We start from the raw sequence: 19,103 nt of genomic DNA, 5'->3' as shown, positions 1-19,103 counted from the left end.
AGGCTCGAGCCGGCGGACCGAGTTTTTTAGCCCACCTTCAAAAACGAGGCTGGCTGACTGGCTCTTTTTTGACGGGTTGATGGTGGGACGGGACAGACCGCCCACTTTGCCACCTCTAGTCCTTTTAAAGGACATAGAATTGTGTTATTTTTAGTGAAAGAAAGATATACAAAATGAAAATTATGAGGAAGTTGGTGATTTTTTTAATTTAAATTTTAAATAAAAATACACTAATTTTAACTAAAACGACCATTCTTTTAAAGTAGTGGCAGAGCCACTTGCATGTCAGCTGGTGCCTTGGCACCGACTAATTTTAAAAAATGATATATATTTTCTTCAAAAATAATGGTGCAACCTTAATATTAGTTAAATTTTTAAGAATAATGCAACCTTGACACTAGCTAAATTCTACCTAATGGATCTTTTGACACTGGTTGAACTTTTCTTCTGGCTCCACCACTATTTAAAAAGATAATATTTTCTCCTTACTTTATATTTATTAAAAATAAGTTTTTTAATGATGAGTTCACGAAGAGATAGTCAAAAGTAATATAATTTTATTTATCTTTAAAGTTTATTGTTATCACATATTAATTTGTTTAAGCTTTTGAATTAAATTAATTTTTTTATATGATAATCAAATGGTCACGATTGTTTATGATTTTGTTCGACTCAAATCTGAATTAGTGGTGCCCATTGATAGCCAGATATAGGAGGATTTATACTTGTAAATAAAAAAAAGTTTTGAGTTACTAAACTCATTCCTACTTCCTAGCAACGGCTAAAATAGCATAATTAAAATCGAATACTCAAAGTTGCTTAGAGTGGGAAAAAGAATCAAACTTTTGATTTTCAGGGTATCTCTGACTGCACAAGCAATCCTTGGTTTCCCACACAATTATATGCCTTTGATTTGCTTTTCGAACGGCTAGTATTGCATGTGGGTCCCTTCTTCTATTAACATAAAAACTAATGGCAAGTAAAGTTTTCAGCCCTTTCTTTTAGTGAGTACCCTCTCCTCAAATTGGAATGGTATATTCTTTTTAATTAGCATCCACTCATCATTTTTCCCACGCCCCATTTCTTGATATGCACGTAATTCTTTGGCTATAATTTATAGTTTTTTTTTTTTTAATGATGTTTCTTCTATTTTAGTGAAGACTATAGTGTTTTCACACAGGTTTTGGACAATGATTTCTGAAATTAAAAGATGTTGATATGATCAAATTAGGGAATCTTGGGGAGGATCTCCCACGCAGAGTTACCTAATTTAATAGAGTGATAGCTTTAGTGAATTAAATTGAATTTTCCATTAATTTTGTTGAATGATGTCATTTTTTTTATCTCTATTATAATTTTATAATTTTCTGAAATCATATAATTCAAGCGCCCTTTGAGAGACAGAGAAACAAAAAAAAAACACACACACACATACACACACACAAGGACGTGCACCATAGCATGTGTCGATTAAATTAAGAGGAAACTTATTACAAAAAATAAATTAAGAGGAAACATGTACACGACAACAATTGATACTATGAAAACGAGAACATTATATCACAGATCTTTGTATTATACCCCAAAATTTAGTGTGGAGCCATTCCCAATTCATTAAACGACAGTGACTTTTCACAAACTGTTTTTTCACACTAATTTTTTAATAATTAATAATGTATAAAGCTAAAAAATATGTTATTTGATTGATAAATTAATAATTAATTATTAATAAGTTAACTAAATGACGCACGTTCCCAATCACAAACTTATGTACTATTAATCGTAATAAAAAAAATATAAAAATGTGTCACCATCATTTTTCATTCATTATTTAACCTTCAACGGTATGCATAAATGGACAATATTGAAGCAGGATCATTCTAAGTAAACATGGACCCCGCATTAAAGTTTCCTTTGAATGACTTGACCTCTAATTAGAATCATTATATATCAAACTAATTTTCATTTTATTTAATCATTTGAGATTATTAGCCACACAATATCTTAGCCAACCTTCATAATGAACATGTTATATGCCAAGTAAAGGGCAAACTCTATTCCGTACGTTTATTAATACCATGGATCTAAAGACTAAAACTCAATAATGTAACAAACTCTTTTAGCATAGGTGGTAAGGAGCCTGAGCTCCTTAACCAGAAGTCTCGAGTTCGAGCTCTGGGAATAGAAAAAAAGAATTTGGGAGAGCCCCTCCCGAAAGGATCTGATAGTGCTCGATGATGATTAGTCTTCGGTTACGGCTGGAGGATACCTTTGAATTTATTCAAAGAAAAAAAAGACTCAATAATGTTTTTTTTTTTTCAATAATTTTTTTAATACTTTTAAAACACAAATTCTGATAACAATTTCCTTTTTTTGGTAAATATTTTGATATAAGAATTCTATTCATGCGATAATTCTATTTTGATATAACAATTTACTTTTAATACTTTTAATTCTGATTTTAACAATTATTTTATGTGAAAAAATATCAACTATTCATGATATATCATTTTAATATGGGAAAAGTGTTTGTCATTTTAAATGACAGAAAGTTATGTCATTTTAAGAGAGATACAGACACAGAAAATTTGAATTTTAAATTAAAAAAATCATCCACTTTCTCTCTCCCACGATTTCTGTTTTTATGTGTCTATCTCTCTCCTAAAATGACATAACTTATGTCATTTAAAATGACAAAGACCAAATCCTTTTAATATAGTTATTTATGAGTGAAAATTTTAATTATTTATAATTTTTATTGAAGGATCACTGTCACGTCAAAAGTGCTTAAAATCGTGATCAACTTCAATGGCAAGTTCATAATTTTTAAATTATTATGTTCCTAAAATGAAGAAAAGGAAAAAATTATTTTCATTACCAACATTAATTTCTCATTAAAAAACATAACGACTAGATCTTTTGATGTTAATAAATTGTCTCAATACAGTTATCAATTAAAACATAAAACTGAGTATGTATTATTTTCCTTTCAAAGTTGTCCTGTTCAAGGGGTACACTTCTACAGTATTCTATCACTGTTGTGGCGATTTAGCATTTGACACGTCAGCGACGGTGCATTATGAGATTGATAATTGATTAATGATGATATTGATGTGATTGAACATATTAAATATATTAATCCCACAGAACAAAAGAGAGAAGCGCGATAACCGAATCTTGTAATGTAATCTCCAAAGCCAAGCCGAGAAGCACCGTAACATTTCCCCAAAAGACAGTTCCACTTTACGTTCCTCGAGCACGATTCGTTCTCTCTCGCAATTCCCAACACAAAGCACAGCACCAACCAACACCTGAGAGAGAGAGAGAGAGAGAGAGAGAGAGAAAGAAAAGTGAATTTTCCGATGAAGTTAATTGGCGACGGAGGCGGTGGCCGGACGGTGTTGGTCGGCGTAAAATTAGATCCTCGGAGCCGGGAATTGCTGACGTGGGCTCTCGTCAAGGTGGCTGAGCCTGGCGACCTTGTCATTGCGCTTCACGTTCTCGACACCATCACTGGTTTCTCTCTCTCTCTCTCTCTCTATGTGCTTTGATTTTTTGGCTTGTGTTTGGAACATTATGCTTAATCTAGAATATGGAATTTTTTTGGAGCAGAAGGTACATCATCGCTGCTATCTCTGGTGAAGACATTTGATTCTGTTCTCGCGGTATACGAAGGCTTCTGCAATTTAAAGCAGGTTCGGTTACGTTTAACAAGAGAAAAATTAAATGAGCCGTTACCGCAATTTTTAGTTTCTTGATGAGAGTGTTTAATACGCAAATTGAAAACCGAATCATGGGAAAAATTTGTGTTGTCCAGGTTGATCTCAGGCTTAAAGTATGTAGAGGTGCTTCGGTTCGGAAGCTTCTGGTACAAGAAGCGAAATCGTTTGGCGTTGCGACGGTGATTCTAGGAACTTCTAAATCTCATCACCCAATCCGTTCGTCGACATCGGTTGCCAAGTATTGCGCCAAGAAATTGCCTAAGTGTATCTCTGTCTTCGCTGTTGATAATGGCAAAACTGCATTCCATAGAGAAGCTACCACAATATGTAATAATAATATTGATCAAGGTTTGAATTTCTTTTCTTTAGTTAGTAATTATTTTGATGCAAGGGCATTGCTGCTTTCAGTTTTGGTCAATGGTCATGTGTTTTGCATTTTTTTTATTTTATTTTTTGTTAGGTCAGTTTGTTGAATGTTTGCTAAGAGAAAATATTTGAGAATAATATAGACCGTTACTGTCATGGCAGAAAAATTACTACATGAAGGATCAAGTTTATCACCAAAATCGTTGGTGGCTTATATAAATAAAAATATGAAGAATTGTGAAAGATGTGCACTGCAAGAGACTTCTGATACTGAATTTAAGCAAGGGTTCCCTGATGATCTTGAAAAGGAAAATCCCCTTGCTATGGTACCATTTCAAAAACATGATGATGATCCTGGTTATTCAGTTGTGGTGTGTGATTCAAAACAGTCAAAACCTGGTTGGTCACTCCTTCGCCAGGTATTTCACCCCAGAAAGCATACTCCCAAGGCTTTCCTGAAAAATACATTTGTTTTTCATCGGCCATTACGACAGCCCGACCGGCATTTTTCAGCTGTAGTCCATCCAGATCATAAACAAATTACTGTTGAGCAGAATGATGATTCCACCCTGAATGGGGAGAGTGGTGCCATTGTGCCATTTGGATCTGATACCATCTTTCCTCCTCTAGCCCTTTGCTGTGACTTGAGTAACCTTCCTGAAGAATTGTTGGTCTTACAAGAGAAGTACTCATCTTCATGTAGATTATATAGTTTGCAGGAACTTGTATCTGCAACCGCTAACTTCTCACCCGGTTAGCTTTCATCACTACAACTTTTGTTTCCCAGTTTTTATTATGCTTACTTGCTTGGGATATCTTCTGATACGTTTTTTATTTATTGTATTTTCAGAAAATTTGGTTGGCAAAGGTGGTAGTAGTTATGTTTATAGAGGATGTCTTCCAGATGGAAAGGAATTGGCTGTGAAAATTTTGAAGCCATCTGAAGATGTGCTAAAAGAGTTTGTTCAGGAAATTGAGATCATTACAACTTTGCATCACAAGAACATAATATCTCTTTCTGGCTTTTGTTTAGAGGGCAACCATTTACTACTGGTTTATGATTTTTTATCAAGGGGAAGCCTAGAAGAAAATCTTCATGGTAGATATTTATTTGGCCTTGTCTGCTAGGGATCACATAAATCTTTACATTCTCTAATTTGACTTTGTTACTTGTGCTTTTTGGCAAAGGCAATAAGAAGGACTGTAATGCATTTGGTTGGCAAGAGAGGTACCGGGTGGCTGTGGGTGTAGCTGAGGCATTGGACTATCTGCATAATGGCTGTGCACAGGCTGTGATCCATAGAGATGTGAAATCTTCGAATATTCTTCTTTTGGATGATTTTGAGCCTCAGGTGCTGTAATATATTTCTCCCTTTACTTGGTTAGGTGGTGTTACCCTTTGAAATTTGGTGCCCTTGATTTCGTTTATCCCTATCCTTCAATCCTGTGTTTATTTCTTCAGCTCTCAGATTTTGGACTGGCTAGTTGGAGTTCTTCTTCTTCCCATATTACTTGTAGTGATGTGGCCGGAACTTTTGGGTGAGTAGCATTCCCTCTTATTCCTCCTTTGGCCTGTTTACCTTTACGAAGATTTGCTCTGAACAGGTTTTATCTGGCAGGTACCTAGCTCCTGAATACTTTATGCATGGTAGAGTGACTGACAAAATTGATGTATATGCTTTTGGTGTTGTACTCCTTGAGCTTCTCTCAAATAGGAAGCCCATTAACAATGAGTGTCCAAAGGGCCAGGAGAGCCTTGTTATGTGGGTAAGTTCTTTTCTCAGTGTTTAAAATTCAGCATCTTAGATTGTTATGACACTATATGAAAATAAATGAAACATGTACCAATATAAGAACAGAGCATCCTACAAGTGCTGTATCCTAAGAATTAGAAGTCAATGTGACTAATTGATCATGTCCAGGCAACAACAATTTTGAAAGGTGGGAAGTTTTTCCAGTTGCTTGATCCAAGCCTGGGCAGTGAATACGACCATTGCCAGATGAAGAGAATGGTTTTGGCAGCTACTCTCTGCATTAGACGGGCACCAAGATTGCGTCCCCAAATCAGCCTTGTAAGTCTTTTGCCTGTGCAAATTTACTCCACTCCATTTGCCCTGCCTTTTATGTTCTTCTCAATACCAGTGAGGTTTCCTCAATAATGCAGATATTGAAACTTCTGCATGGTGATGAAGAAGTGACAGGATGGGCAGAACAAGAAGTTAGTGCTCCACACGAACTTGATGGATTTGATGAGGAACCAGCTCCAACTAATATTCAGTCCCACCTGAACCTTGCTTTGCTGGACTTGGAGGATGATGCAGTTTCTATCAGTAGCACTGAGCAGAATGTCTCATTGGAGGATTATTTGCAGGGCAGATGGAGTCGCTCTTCAAGTTTTGACTAACCAGTTCATCACGGCACCGTCTTGGAACAAATGTCTGTTTCATATATATTATTTTGTTTTCTTAGGTTAGAATTTCAAAACTCTGCGGCTGCGCAGATTGGGTCTTGGAAGGCGAGGTCCAAATAGTTCACCCCCTCCATGACTTTGTATCTAATTTAATTTTCTACGCAAAGACTTTTAACGGTAGCCCTCATGTTGTTGAGCATTTGGGCGTTTTGGAGCAAAATCCTAACGGGCTAACTCTGTAGATTTGGAAAAAAATGTGAACATGTATCAAAAAAAAAAATGTGAACAATATACATTTCATAATGAGAGAGAACGACCTCTTTCTTCTTTGGTGGAATGGTGTCACAGCCAAGGTCCACCTAGACTCCTAGAGTGTTGTCCCGTCATCGGAAATTCGTAATACATGGCGTGCTCTTTTTATCATTTTTAACTACGACTATTTTCCCTCGTGTGGTGTGAATAAAACTGAACCGTATAATGTTTTGAGTTTAGGGTAAATTTCATTCCGCCTAGATATGCGTATGCAAGATACTTTCGCTTAAGCCTCTCGTGTATATCCGCTTTTTTTTTTCTTCCAGCGTAACTAGGTCTTTTTTTCGCGCAGAAGGAATTTGGGTATTCAGTAATCGCGTCATCTAATTGCCGTCTAAGATGAAGCTCCTATGATTTACAAATATTATTCTGAAGATTTAGAGAGACGTTATGAGACTCACTAATACGAGAAGTTTGGATGTATTCGATACCAAAGGTCATAGAGAACATAGGGTACGAACCACCATCAACTCCTAAGTTGGGAGATATTATAAGTTATTGACTTCGGCAAAAATAAAGTGAAGCGATGAAATTAAGGACGAGTAATTATGATCCCGAGACCAATGACATTAAAGAATTTTAAATTGGACTTTTAGTATCGGAAATGACAGTCGGTGGAGCTAATGATTGTGAAGCAATGATCGGCTATCGCACTCCGGATTAGTCCCATAGTCGGTTCAAAGAGTCGAAGCTTGTGCCGGAGGGAGCCAACTCGCCTCAAAGAAGTAATTAGGGTTGGGTAACTCTAAAAAAAAAAAAAAAATTGCTTATCACCACTACCTACCCGAACCAGGTTAGTCATGATGCTATAACTTGATTTAAATATCTTAAAAAAAAAAAATGCTTAGCGGTCCTTCTTGGAGAAAAAGGATGATCATTACAATTTGCCGGGAAGAGTTGTACTTTTCCCCACTATTGTACGTGTAGAAATGTCATCGAATTTATGATTATGCAAATTTGGATCTTTGAATATTTATTCTTTCACTAATCCTTAAAGGAAACAATTTTCAACGCAAGTTATTTTTTATTTTTATTTTTTTGCAATAACCATCAATTAGAGTCAATTTCGATTCCTTTTTTTTGTACCTATTGTTTCACCGTTAATAAAATGTTAGTTTTCCCTTCATCTATTTATATTTGGAAAATACAAGTGTTATATAATAGAAAAAATCCCATTTTCCTATTGACTGATTTTAGCGTGGGACCCACTTCAACTTTTTTTGCTTTTTTTCTGTACAATGGGGCCCACAGTATTTTTGTGTCTGTAACATGACACAAATGGTGTCATGTTACATGACAAACGATTATCCCTTTATATTTTCCTCTCTTCTGCTTTCTTTGTTTTGTTGTGTGTTGAGATCCAATTTCGGGGTTGCATTAAAGTGCTTCGACATGTCATATCCTGATCAACATGGGTTCAATCCAAGTGAGAGTGGAGGAGAAATTTGTCGAAGGGCTTATAAAAGAAACCAGCCAAATCAACCGAAAATTGGAGGGATTTGATGAAATACGCTACTTCGTGAAGGAGTGGATGAGAGAAAATGGGACAGAGCATTTTGATGAGTCAGCCCAAAGTGAAAGCGAAGGGACTAATTTGTATACCACCATGTCGTAACTCAAAAAAAATGCTGACAAAATGGGTGAAGACCCAAGAAATCATGGCCGATAATGTATCAAAAAAATAAGGAAAAAAAATGGCTGATAAAGAAAAGGAGGAGGAACCATTATTTGGAATCAAGAAGAAAATTTATAACCTTGACCCCTTGTACTACCATCTCCGAAGTCACCACAACATAGAAGAATTTTGAGAGATCAAGAAAAATGAAGGTACAAAAAGATTACAAATGAGACTCAACAAAATGAGTGTCATTTTTTGTTTCATTGACCAGGCCCAAGCCATGTCTAGTAACAAGCTAAATGAACTGCAAAAGACAGTAGAGACCCTCGAGACATTGTGCATATGCTAGTTAAGGAGTCATTGCGATTTGCGAATAAATCTTTGGTACTACTGTTGCACCAAAGATTCAGTGTATCCCACCAATAAAAATATGACATGTCAGCCAAAATTTTCTTTTTTCTGCCAAATTTTTTCTCTCTCCTCTGATGTGTAATGCTCTCATTGATGGGATGTACTGAATTTAGGTGCAACAGTAGCACCAAAGATTTATTCGCGATTTGCAAAAGACTGAGGCCATTAGTGTTAAGCCGGGCAGAACGCAGGAGTTCGTTGATGCGAAGTTCCCAGGTACCAATTCGATGACTTTGGGTTTTTTTTTTGGCACTCCATCTGCGAGCATTCCCAATCAGGCCCAATCCAATGTGGTGGCTGATAAATCCCACGCGTGATACATAATAATAAACCTCGTTATCTTGAAAACACACCCCACGGCTCATGCATTAAGTGAGAGTGTTTGTCTTAACTCTTATGTAATATGTATAAGGGGACCTATAAAGACAAAATGATCTCATTCTCTCCTTCATGATTGAAGGATTTTCTCCACTCATATTTATCTTCTTCAATAATAGAGGAAGCACTTTTTGCACACCTATTATAGAGCTGTTACGCTGCTAAAATCACTCCTAACACCTTTTCCCTTGATTCACAATCCTCCACTTGAGATACATTCATGGTAACTTCTGATTGAGCTTAGGCTTATATCTCTACCTTATAAATTATTGTTATATTCACATATTGTATTCCTAAGCAATCGGTAGAATCCAGAACTAAATAATTGATGTAATAAGAATAAGAAAGCCCAATATATGCCAAGTAAGTCATGTTTAGACCAAAAGTGTTAAGTTTATAAGTTTTACAATTTTGTGTGTAAACAGTGCACAGTTAGTAATTCACAGTGCATTTCATAAAAAATAGTGCAGAAACCATACTGTGAATTGAAAATACTATTCCTTTGGGAATAAAAATTAATATAAATGAGTTCTGAAAAATAAAAATATATTTGTAGCTTTAAGTTAGTGCCAGGTCAATTTTAGTGAAATTAAGTGAGAGGAAAATAACCGATAAACGATCACATGTCATTAAAAACTTAAGTTTCGTCCACGGGTCACTATTCACATCAGTTTCTTCTTCTTCTCTCTCTCCTGGCCGAGTTCCACCATTGAAGGAGCTTGAGATTTCTATGTAGTTTTCCTTTGATTTCTCCCTCCACAATCAACCAAATCCTTAAGTGCATTACACGAAATTGATTGTAAATCGCCTAAGCAATCCATTCCACCCCTTTGTTTAGGCTGAAATTACTTGTGGGAAGAGTTCTTCCTCCTCTACAGTTTGTGGCACTATTCATCCAAGTGTGAAAGTGTGGATTTTGAGTGAGCTAAGCTTGAGTTTTCTTCTCCAAGCCCTGTATAAGTGATTTGAGGTAAGAAATCATCATTCCAATGGTTTGAATGTCATGATTTAAGTTTTGAATATTATAAGCACTTTTTGGTGAGAAATTATTGAGTTTGAAAATTGAAATTGATGATGAATTAGTGTTGTTTATGAAGTCATAATGTAAAATAAGCATGAATATGTGTAGAAAGTCTGAAAAAAATTCCCCTAAACCACCACACTAGGTTCGGCCATATTGTGCTTGGTGGGGTTTGGAGTGCAAAAATTAAATTGCATAATTTGTGAAGGTTATATGTATGTGGAAGTGTGAATTTGTTGGACAGGTGGCTTCAATACTCAAGAGGGGGGGTGAATTGAGTTTTACAAAATCTTTTCGCAAAGTACCTCCTTTGATGTTTTAAAGACTATTTCTTCAATAAAGTGATTTAATAAGGAAATGTCTAATTGTAAAAGCAAGTGTAATGATCAACAAAGTAAGCAAGCAAATATATAAAGACAATCTAAGATGCAATTTTAATACTTAAATAAAGAGATTAAGGTTAGAGAAATTGCAAACTAGATGTATCCTGGTTCGGTCACCAATACCGTGACCTACGTCCAGACTGAAGCCGCTCGATCAATTCTTTTCACTAACTATCAAGCTTGAGGGTGCTTGACAAACCACTACAACTTTTCAAGACTTCGGGCTCTTGATGCCTTACACTTTTTCACTCCAAATTTTCTTAGAAATTTGGTAACCTCTCAAATATAGGGTTCACTCCCCTCTCAAATCAAGAAGTTATATTGAGGTGATTAGAAGTGGCTAAGTACTCTCAAAGTACAGATTGAACAAATTGAAGAACTAAGAGATGTATAACTTCAAAGGAAAGATGAGCTCAAGTGTATGCAATGATTAAAGTAAGTAATTTTTGAGCAATAAAAGGCTAGTAAGAGTAATAAAGCTTCAATAAATGCTATAGGGTCGTGTACTGTTCATCCCAACTGATGTGGGTATTTATAATGACACCTCCTATGAAAACTAGTCGTTTCTAGCCGTTTATAGCCGTTGTAATCCGTACATATCCGGATATTTGTTGGGCTCATATCCGGATATTCTTGGTTACATATCCGGATATCTGATATCCGGATATTCAAAGTGAAATATCCGGATATTTCATAGCATCAGCCTTTTTGTACGAGTTCTGAGTTTCTACTCTTTCCAAATGGTTTTTATGACGTGTAATGCATGTTATTGGTTATGGAAATTATCTAGAAAAGTTTGTATCACATATGTACTTCTTCCAAACCAAAATTGTACATATGAAACCATTTGTCTTGACTTTTCTTTTTAAGGATGCATGCTTTTGAAATATATGATTGATGAACGACCTTGAGCTCATGCAATGCTTTGTATCTATACATCTTTACATATTTATCCTAAGTCCTAAATGAGTATACCATTTTAGATTCTGGACTTGGATTGATGCTTGAGACTTGGTGCATGCTTTCACATTTGCTTTTTGGATATTGCTTCGTCTTTGAATCATTCCTCTTTGTTATCATCAAGACCATGTTGTCGTGGAATCATCAAGTATAAGTTGTATCCACATCATCACTTTGATTCATCAATCTCCCCCTTTTTGATGATGACAAACTTGAAATTGAGAAAGAGAGTTAGTGTTGCATAAATTCATTCAATTGAAATATAGTACTCCCCCTTAGTTCATGGCATAGGTTATTTTCAATTTTCAATATCTCCCCCTATTTACCTTGCAACTTGAGTAATTGAATATTTCGCAATTTAGTGTATGTTTCTCCCCCTTTGGCAATATCAAAAAGAAGTAATCCAATAGTGAAAGGAGTATGCAAGTAAGAAGATAGTGTAATGAAATTGCAAAGAAAATACGATGCATATCATTAAGCGAAAAGCGGTACATACATCAAGTAGATACGCGTAGTACTCAAACAAAATATCAATCAAAAGGAGTACAAGCGTCCAAAAAGGCATAGTCTAGCTACGAAACAAAATGACAATAAGTAATCCTATACTAAGAGTCGTCGTCGTCACTGGAAGTGTCCGCATCTGAAGCAGTGGCCTCATCATTCTCATCTCCCTCAGCAGGAGCAACATGAGAGCCGCCAGCATCACTGATAGGAGAGTGAAGGCAAATGGAGGTCTCGATGCGAGTGAGACGAGAAGAGACATCCTCACGGAAGTGGTACCAGTCCTCACGGAATGCAATATGAGCAGCTTTTTGCTGCTGAAGGTAAAGCATGATGTCGTGAGAAGTATAGCCACGAGTCGTGGTGTGTGGAGGAGGCAGTGGAGGAAGGCAAGTTGCAGCAGTAGAAGGTGGATCTATTGGCCTATTAGCAGCCTGCGGAGTGTGCAAGTCCTCCTCCATGTCAACAGCTGAGGCATCTCCATATGTGGCCTCATCATCCCATTTCCACTGACCATGCAAGTAAACGAAGTTCGTCTTGATCAGCAGCTTTTCTCCAAAGCAGGTGTGAGCGGGCCTGAGCTTCTTCTTTGCTTCACCATCCATGGGCACACCCTTAAGCTCCATGATGTGCTGAATGAGCATAGGGTATGGCAGATGTGCAGTGGAACCATAAGAGGCATCCCTCATCTGACAGCAGAAGGTGTGGCGCCAGTAAATGGGGAGCTGAGTACCATTGGCCCACATAGTAAAAAGATCATTCTCCTGAACAATGGCATGATTTGAATGCCTAGGGAGAATGATGTGAGATATCACATACAACAAGATGCGAGCAGAGATGGTCAGCTTCTTGGCTGAGAATCGGACCAGGTTTATCTGTGCAGTACGGGGACGAAGGATGGAAGCCAAGAATGCTGCACGATCGTAGGACTGAAAGTCGGAGAAGTGAATCCCATCAAAGGTGAGAGGCTCATTATCAGTCACAAAATCATCGTCAGCAGCATCATCCATCTGAAAGGTATAGCCAACTAGCTCCTCCCAGTCATCAGGTGTGACGGTAATGTCGACACCCTTTACGCGAGACCGTAAAGTGCCATTAGAGTACTGGATGTTCTTGTAGAATGCTCTAACAAGAACTTCGGAGTAAGAGCACTGTAGGGCAGCAAACTGGAGTAAGTTGACAGAGTCAAGAGTCTGGCAGATATCAAACCCCCGAGCCGCCAAAAAGGCAGTGTCCAAGTACTTCGGCTCCAGAATAGGGCGTGTGGAGAACCTCTCAATGAATGTACGGGTCTCTTCGGGATTCCCATCGAAGAGATACCCGAAGCCCGAGCGGTCAACGGGGGCAGAGGCAGCAGGGGAAGAGGAATAGGCATGGGGGTCAGCCCTCCTCTTGGAGCGCCGTTCTCGTGCACTGGTGTCAGCCATCGCGAAAACTGCGACTGGATGATGCAGATGAAGATAGACGCCAGCAGAGGAAGGAACAGGGACAGGAGAGAGAGACAGAGAGGCACGAGGAACAGGGATAGGAAGGCACGGTGGTCTTTAGAGCAGAGAGAGCGGAACGGTTAAGATTCCCGTTTGTTTAAAAAAAAGAACGAAGGAAATGGGGTGGGCACCTGACTTTAAAAAAAAAAAAAAAAACCTCCAGCGCGACCAATATCCGGATATGCGAAACACAATATCCGGATATGTATTCGGATATTCAATTATGAATATCCGGATATTTCCAGACAGATACGAAAAAGACCAGAAAAGGCACACTGAATTCAATCAAACATGTCATATGGCATATACTTCATAGCAAAAAGGTTAAGAGGCATATATAACAGGTATATTGGGCTATGAGTTATGAAAAGAGCAAGATCAAAGCAATAGTCAAGGTATGGTTTGCAAGTTAAGAAGCTATTCATGCATGATTACAAATATGAAGGATCAATCAAACCAATTTCTCTTCGCAAATTGTAAAACACTTCTTTTGGGAGAGGTTTGGTAAAAATGTCGGCCAATTGTTTTGAAGATTCTACAAATTCTAAAATACAATCACCGTTTTGCACATGATCTCGAATAAAATGATGCCTAATATCAATATGTTTAGTCTGTGAGTGCATAATGGGATTTTTGGTGATATTGATGGCACTAGTGTTATCACACCTAATGGGGATGTGATCAAGATCAACCCCAAAGTCCTTTAGTTGTTGTTTCATCCATAGATTTGTGCACAACAACTACAGGCCGCCACATATTTCGCTTCGGCCGTGGATAATGCCACACTATTTTGTTTCTTGCTATGCCAAGAGACTAGTGAGCAACCAAGAAAGTGGCAAGTGCCACTAGTGCTTTTCCTATCCAATTTGCAACCCGCAAAATCGGAATCGGAATAACCTATTAGTTCACATGATGCACCTTTAGGGTACCATAATCCCATGTGTGAAGTGCCTACAAGATATATCATAATTCGTTTTACGGCACTTAAGCGTGATTCCTTAGGATTAGCTTGAAATCTAGCACACATGCACACACAAAACATAATATCGGACCTACTTGCGGTTAAATATAGAAGTGAGCCGATCATACCTCGATATTTAGTAATTTCTATGGATTTACCTCCTTCATCCTTGTCTAAAGAACAAGATGTACCCATGGGAGTATCAATGGCATTGGAGTTGTCCATTCCAAATTTTTTTAGTAACTCCTTGCAATATTTAGCTTGATTAATGAATATCCCATCCTTGTGTTGCTTTATTTGGAGACCAAGAAAGAAGTTTAGCTCACCCATCATAGACATTTCAAATTCGCTTTGCATGAGATTAGCAAACTCTTCACAAAGATTAACGTTAGTGGCACCAAAGATAATATCATCAACATAAATTTGTGCAAATAATAGATGATCATCTTTCTTCTTTATAAAAAGAGTTGTGTCCACTTTTCCTCTTGAAAAACCTTTTTCTAAAAGAAATTTGCTTAATCTTTCATACCATGCTCTTGGAGCTTGCTTTAAACCATATAAGGCCTTTTTGAGTTTAAAGACATGGTTAGGTAAATCAAGATCTTCAAAACCGGGAGGTTGATCAACATATACTTCTTCTTGAATATAACCATTTAAAAAGGCACTTTTGACATCCATTTGAAAGAGTTTAAAATCCATTATACATGCAAATGCAAGTAGTAATCTAATAGCTTCTAATCTAGCAACGGGAGCATAGGTTTCATCATAATCAATACCTTCCTCTTGATTATATCCTTTAGCAACAAGTCTAGCTTTGTTTCTAGTTATTATGCCATTTTCATCAAGCTTGTTCCTAAAGACCCATTTGGTTCCAATTATTGGATAATCATTTGGTTTTGGCACAAGTTCCCAAACTTGATTTCTTTCAAATTGATTTAGTTCTTCTTGCATTGCCAAGAACCAATGTTCATCAATAATTGCTTCATTTATGGTCTTAGGTTCAATTTGAGACACAAATGCTAAGTGATTACAAATATTTCTAATTGAGTTTCTAGTAGTTACCCCTTTGGATATATCACCAATTACCGCATCAATGGGGTGTCCTCTAGCTACTGTCCAATCTTGTGGTAGATTGTTTCCATCATTGGTTTGTTGACTTGGAGTTTCTTCATTGTTTGCTTCCTTTTCTTTTTTCCTTTCATTTTCCTCTTTGTCATTCAAGTTTATGTTTTCCATGCTTTCTATAACATCATCATCACAAAGTTCCTTTCTAGGCAAGGCATGGTTAGTCTCATTAAATACAACATGAATAGACTCTTCAATGACCATTGTTCTTTTGTTATAGATCCTATAAGCTCTACTTGTAAGTGAATATCCTAGAAATATGCCTTCATCGGCTTTAGAGTCAAATTTGCCAAGGTTTTCTTTTCCATTATTTAAAACAAAACATTTGCAACCAAAGACATGAAAATATGAAATATTGGGTTTTCTTCCTCTGTAAAGTTCATAGGGAGTTTTCTTCAAAATAGGTCTAATTAAAGCACGGTTCCTAACATAACATGCGGTGCCAACGGCTTCCGCCCAAATATATTTTGGAAGATTATTTTCATTTAACATCTTTCTAGCAAGTTCTTCTAATACACGATTTTTCCTTTCTACAACTCCATTTTGTTGTGGAGTCCTAGGAGCGGAAAAATTATGTTCAATACCATTTTCTTCACAAAACATTTCAAATTCTTGATTTTCAAATTCTCCACCATGATCGGTTCTAATTGAAACGATATTTGAAGATTGTTCATTTTGAATAAGCTTGGCTAGTCTCTTGAATGATTTAAAAGCATCGCTTTTATATGTAAGAAATAAAGTCCAAGTATAGCGAGAATAATCATCCACAATGACCAAGGCATAGTAATTGCCACCAAAGCTCATGGTTCTAGTTGCTCCAAAAAGATCCATATGTAAAAGTTGTAAAGGCTTTGTGGTAGAAACAATATTTTTTGATTTAAAAGAAGCCTTTACTTGTTTTCCCATTTGACAAGCGTCACAAACTTTATCTTTTTCAAATTTGAGCTTTGGTAACTGATGGTCCTCAAGAGTTGAGGCCCATTAAGTGTAAATTGTTCCACAAAACCCATGTTTTGGTTATAAATCACTCCATTCAACCTTCTTCTTTCCATATAGAGCAACTGTTTTGAATAGTGGACCAGAGCAATACCGAAAGTGGGAGTTAAGGTAAACCTGGAGCAAATTTAACATTATCTTTTTCACATATGACTATTGGGTTAGTTTGCTTTGTTCAGGACACCTAAGGCCCATCAGAAGGAACCACAAAATGAAGAGAGAAGAAGGAGTGTTGCGCAGAAAGGAAAAAAAAGCCTGTTGTAGTACAACAGCAGTCAAAGGAAGCAATGGGAAGCCGCCACGTCAGCCACAGCAGAGAAGGTGGAGGTGCTACCTCTGCTACAGTACAAAAGCAAAGAAGCTGAGCAATCAAAAGCCGCCACGTCAGCTGCAGCAGAAGGAGTGGAGGTGCCTCCCTGAATCCGATACTCCCACTCACAAAGGGAGCCAAAAGCAAGGGGGACCACTTCCATTTAAGGCCAAGCTGGCAAAAAACAAGGCTACCATTGGAGAGGATTTCTATTCGAAGCTGAGCTGGCAAGAAGCAAAGCTATCATCGGAGAGGATTTAAACAAAGCACGACCCTTGATGAAAGGAACAATGAAGATCAAATGAAGAACCCTATAAAAGGAACAAGCAATCCTCATAAAGGAAATCATGAGCGCCCATCCTGGGACTCGTCATCTCTTTGTTTTCTTTTTGTAAAAATGCTCACTAGTAGCTAACTTCCTCTAAGTAGGTGAGGGTTCCATAGAAGTAATCCTTTTTGTCTCAGGATAACTTTGTAAGGAACATATATTTTATAAATGAATTTTGAGTTGCTCTTTGGTTTAATTTATTGATTTTGTGAAACCCTTTGGGCTGGCAACCTCATCCCGAGACCACTCGGTTGATGAAACACTGACAAGGGCGTGTGGAGCATTCTCAAGATCCTGGGGTAGTTTAGCCTGAAGAAAGGAGGGAGAAACACCTGGAATGGGGAGCACTGCCATGTGAATCCATGCTTTTTTGAGAAGGCAACATGGTTTCCTTGCATATAACTCCAAGTACTGTGGAGTAACGTGGAGAGTAAGGCCTTACCCTCTGCTTACCTATAGCAAAACAAGGGAAGGAGCAAAATCCACTTGTAAAATATGCTACCAAGCAGGGTTAACCAAAGGGATGAAAACATGGAACCCGTAACACCTACTTGACTTTTTCTGAAATTAATCTTAACTCAAACTTCTATCACAACCTTTTCCTCACGATAACTGAACTGTGTTTTACCAGCTGATGCTCTTACTTTCATTTCGTTGACTGCTCTTGAAGTTACTTAAATTGATGCCTTTTTATTCGATGACCGTGCTAAGTCATTCACTGCTCTCATCTGGTTCAGAATGGTTAACGTTGTTTAACTAGCTGCCCAGAGATTGCTCTTTGTGAAGCTTAGCTGAGAATAGTACTTTCTTTTATTGCTCCATTTTACAAATTAAGTTTCCTTTAGCGCTTCTTACTTCACAACTGCTCCCTGAGGACGATAAATCTGGGGCTACAATACCCTATATTGCTTGACACGTACGCTTGCGTATAGTTGAAGAGGGTTGCTCTTAGTCAGAGTAGATTGCTCCTGTTGGCAATCTTGATTATTACTCTGCACTCTTGCTCTCTGAAAAGATATTCTCGAGCAGCTCTCGGTTCGACCAAGCAATTGGCGCCGTTGCCGGGGATCATTTGGCAAGAAAGGGCATTTTTAAGTAAACATTTTTGTTGTTTAATTGCAGTCTTTTTGTTTTGATAGACATCCTCCATTTGTATGAGCACAGAACCTACAGAACTTGGATTGGAAATAGTACTTTTTGATCCAGAACCCGAGAGAACCTTCAGAAATAGAAGAAGAGTTCAAAGGTTGAGAAACATTACAATGGCGGAGGTTGTAAACAATGATAACAATGGAAATCATAATCATGAGCCTGAACAAGGACCGAATGAAGGAAGAGGGCCATCATTGAATGATATGGCTGCTCCCTTCAGAAATGGTCCAGAACGAGGCTATGTTCCCCCTCCTTTGAATATCCCGAACTTTGAAATGAAACCTGCAATGTTCCAAATGATTATGAACGCTGGTCAGTTCCATGGACTACCCATGGAAGACCCTCACAGTCATTTGGACAATTTCACTGAGATAGTTGATAAATTTCAAAGTTCATGGTATTTCGGAAGAAAACATGCGGATGCGGCTTTTTCCATTTTTCTTAGCTGGAAAAGCCAAAGAATGGAGGAGAACATTGCCCCCAAACTCCATCACCAGTTGGGAGCAATTGGCGGAACAGTTTGTTACCCGATTTTTCTCCCAAGCAAAACAAGCCCAAGTGAGGGCTGATATAGCTTCCTTTCAAATGTATGATGGAGAAAGTCTGTATGAAGCGTGGGAACGCTTTAAAGAGTTGATACGAATTTGCCCGAATCATGGAGT

At 37.6% G+C, this 19,103-nt stretch overlaps 1 protein-coding gene and 1 non-coding gene across 2 annotated transcripts; one reads left to right on the top strand and one right to left on the bottom strand.

Moving 5' to 3' along the window:
* The first annotated feature begins 3,189 nt into the window (after positions 1-3,189).
* LOC133317047 (protein kinase STUNTED-like) lies at positions 3,190-6,777 on the top strand. Its single transcript, XM_061518839.1, has 10 exons — positions 3,190-3,516; positions 3,613-3,695; positions 3,818-4,070; positions 4,251-4,841; positions 4,939-5,187; positions 5,277-5,440; positions 5,551-5,627; positions 5,708-5,855; positions 6,011-6,160; positions 6,253-6,777. Exons 1-10 carry the CDS (start codon positions 3,363-3,365, stop codon positions 6,490-6,492), a joined length of 2,109 nt encoding a protein of 702 aa, XP_061374823.1. The 5' UTR covers positions 3,190-3,362; the 3' UTR covers positions 6,493-6,777.
* Positions 6,778-18,998: 12,221 nt separating this feature from the next.
* LOC133317053 (small nucleolar RNA R71) lies at positions 18,999-19,103 on the bottom strand. The gene has a single exon (XR_009752284.1). It is a non-coding gene; the product is annotated as a small nucleolar RNA R71 (small nucleolar RNA).

This window comes from Gastrolobium bilobum, unplaced genomic scaffold (genome assembly GCF_033153095.1).
Source record: "Gastrolobium bilobum isolate Gb01-03AN ecotype WA unplaced genomic scaffold, APGP_CSIRO_Gbil_v1 utg60788, whole genome shotgun sequence".
Lineage (NCBI taxonomy): Eukaryota > Viridiplantae > Streptophyta > Magnoliopsida > Fabales > Fabaceae > Gastrolobium > Gastrolobium bilobum.
The sequence above is the reverse complement of the archived record's forward strand: the minus strand, read 5'-3'. Positions and strand labels throughout refer to the sequence as shown.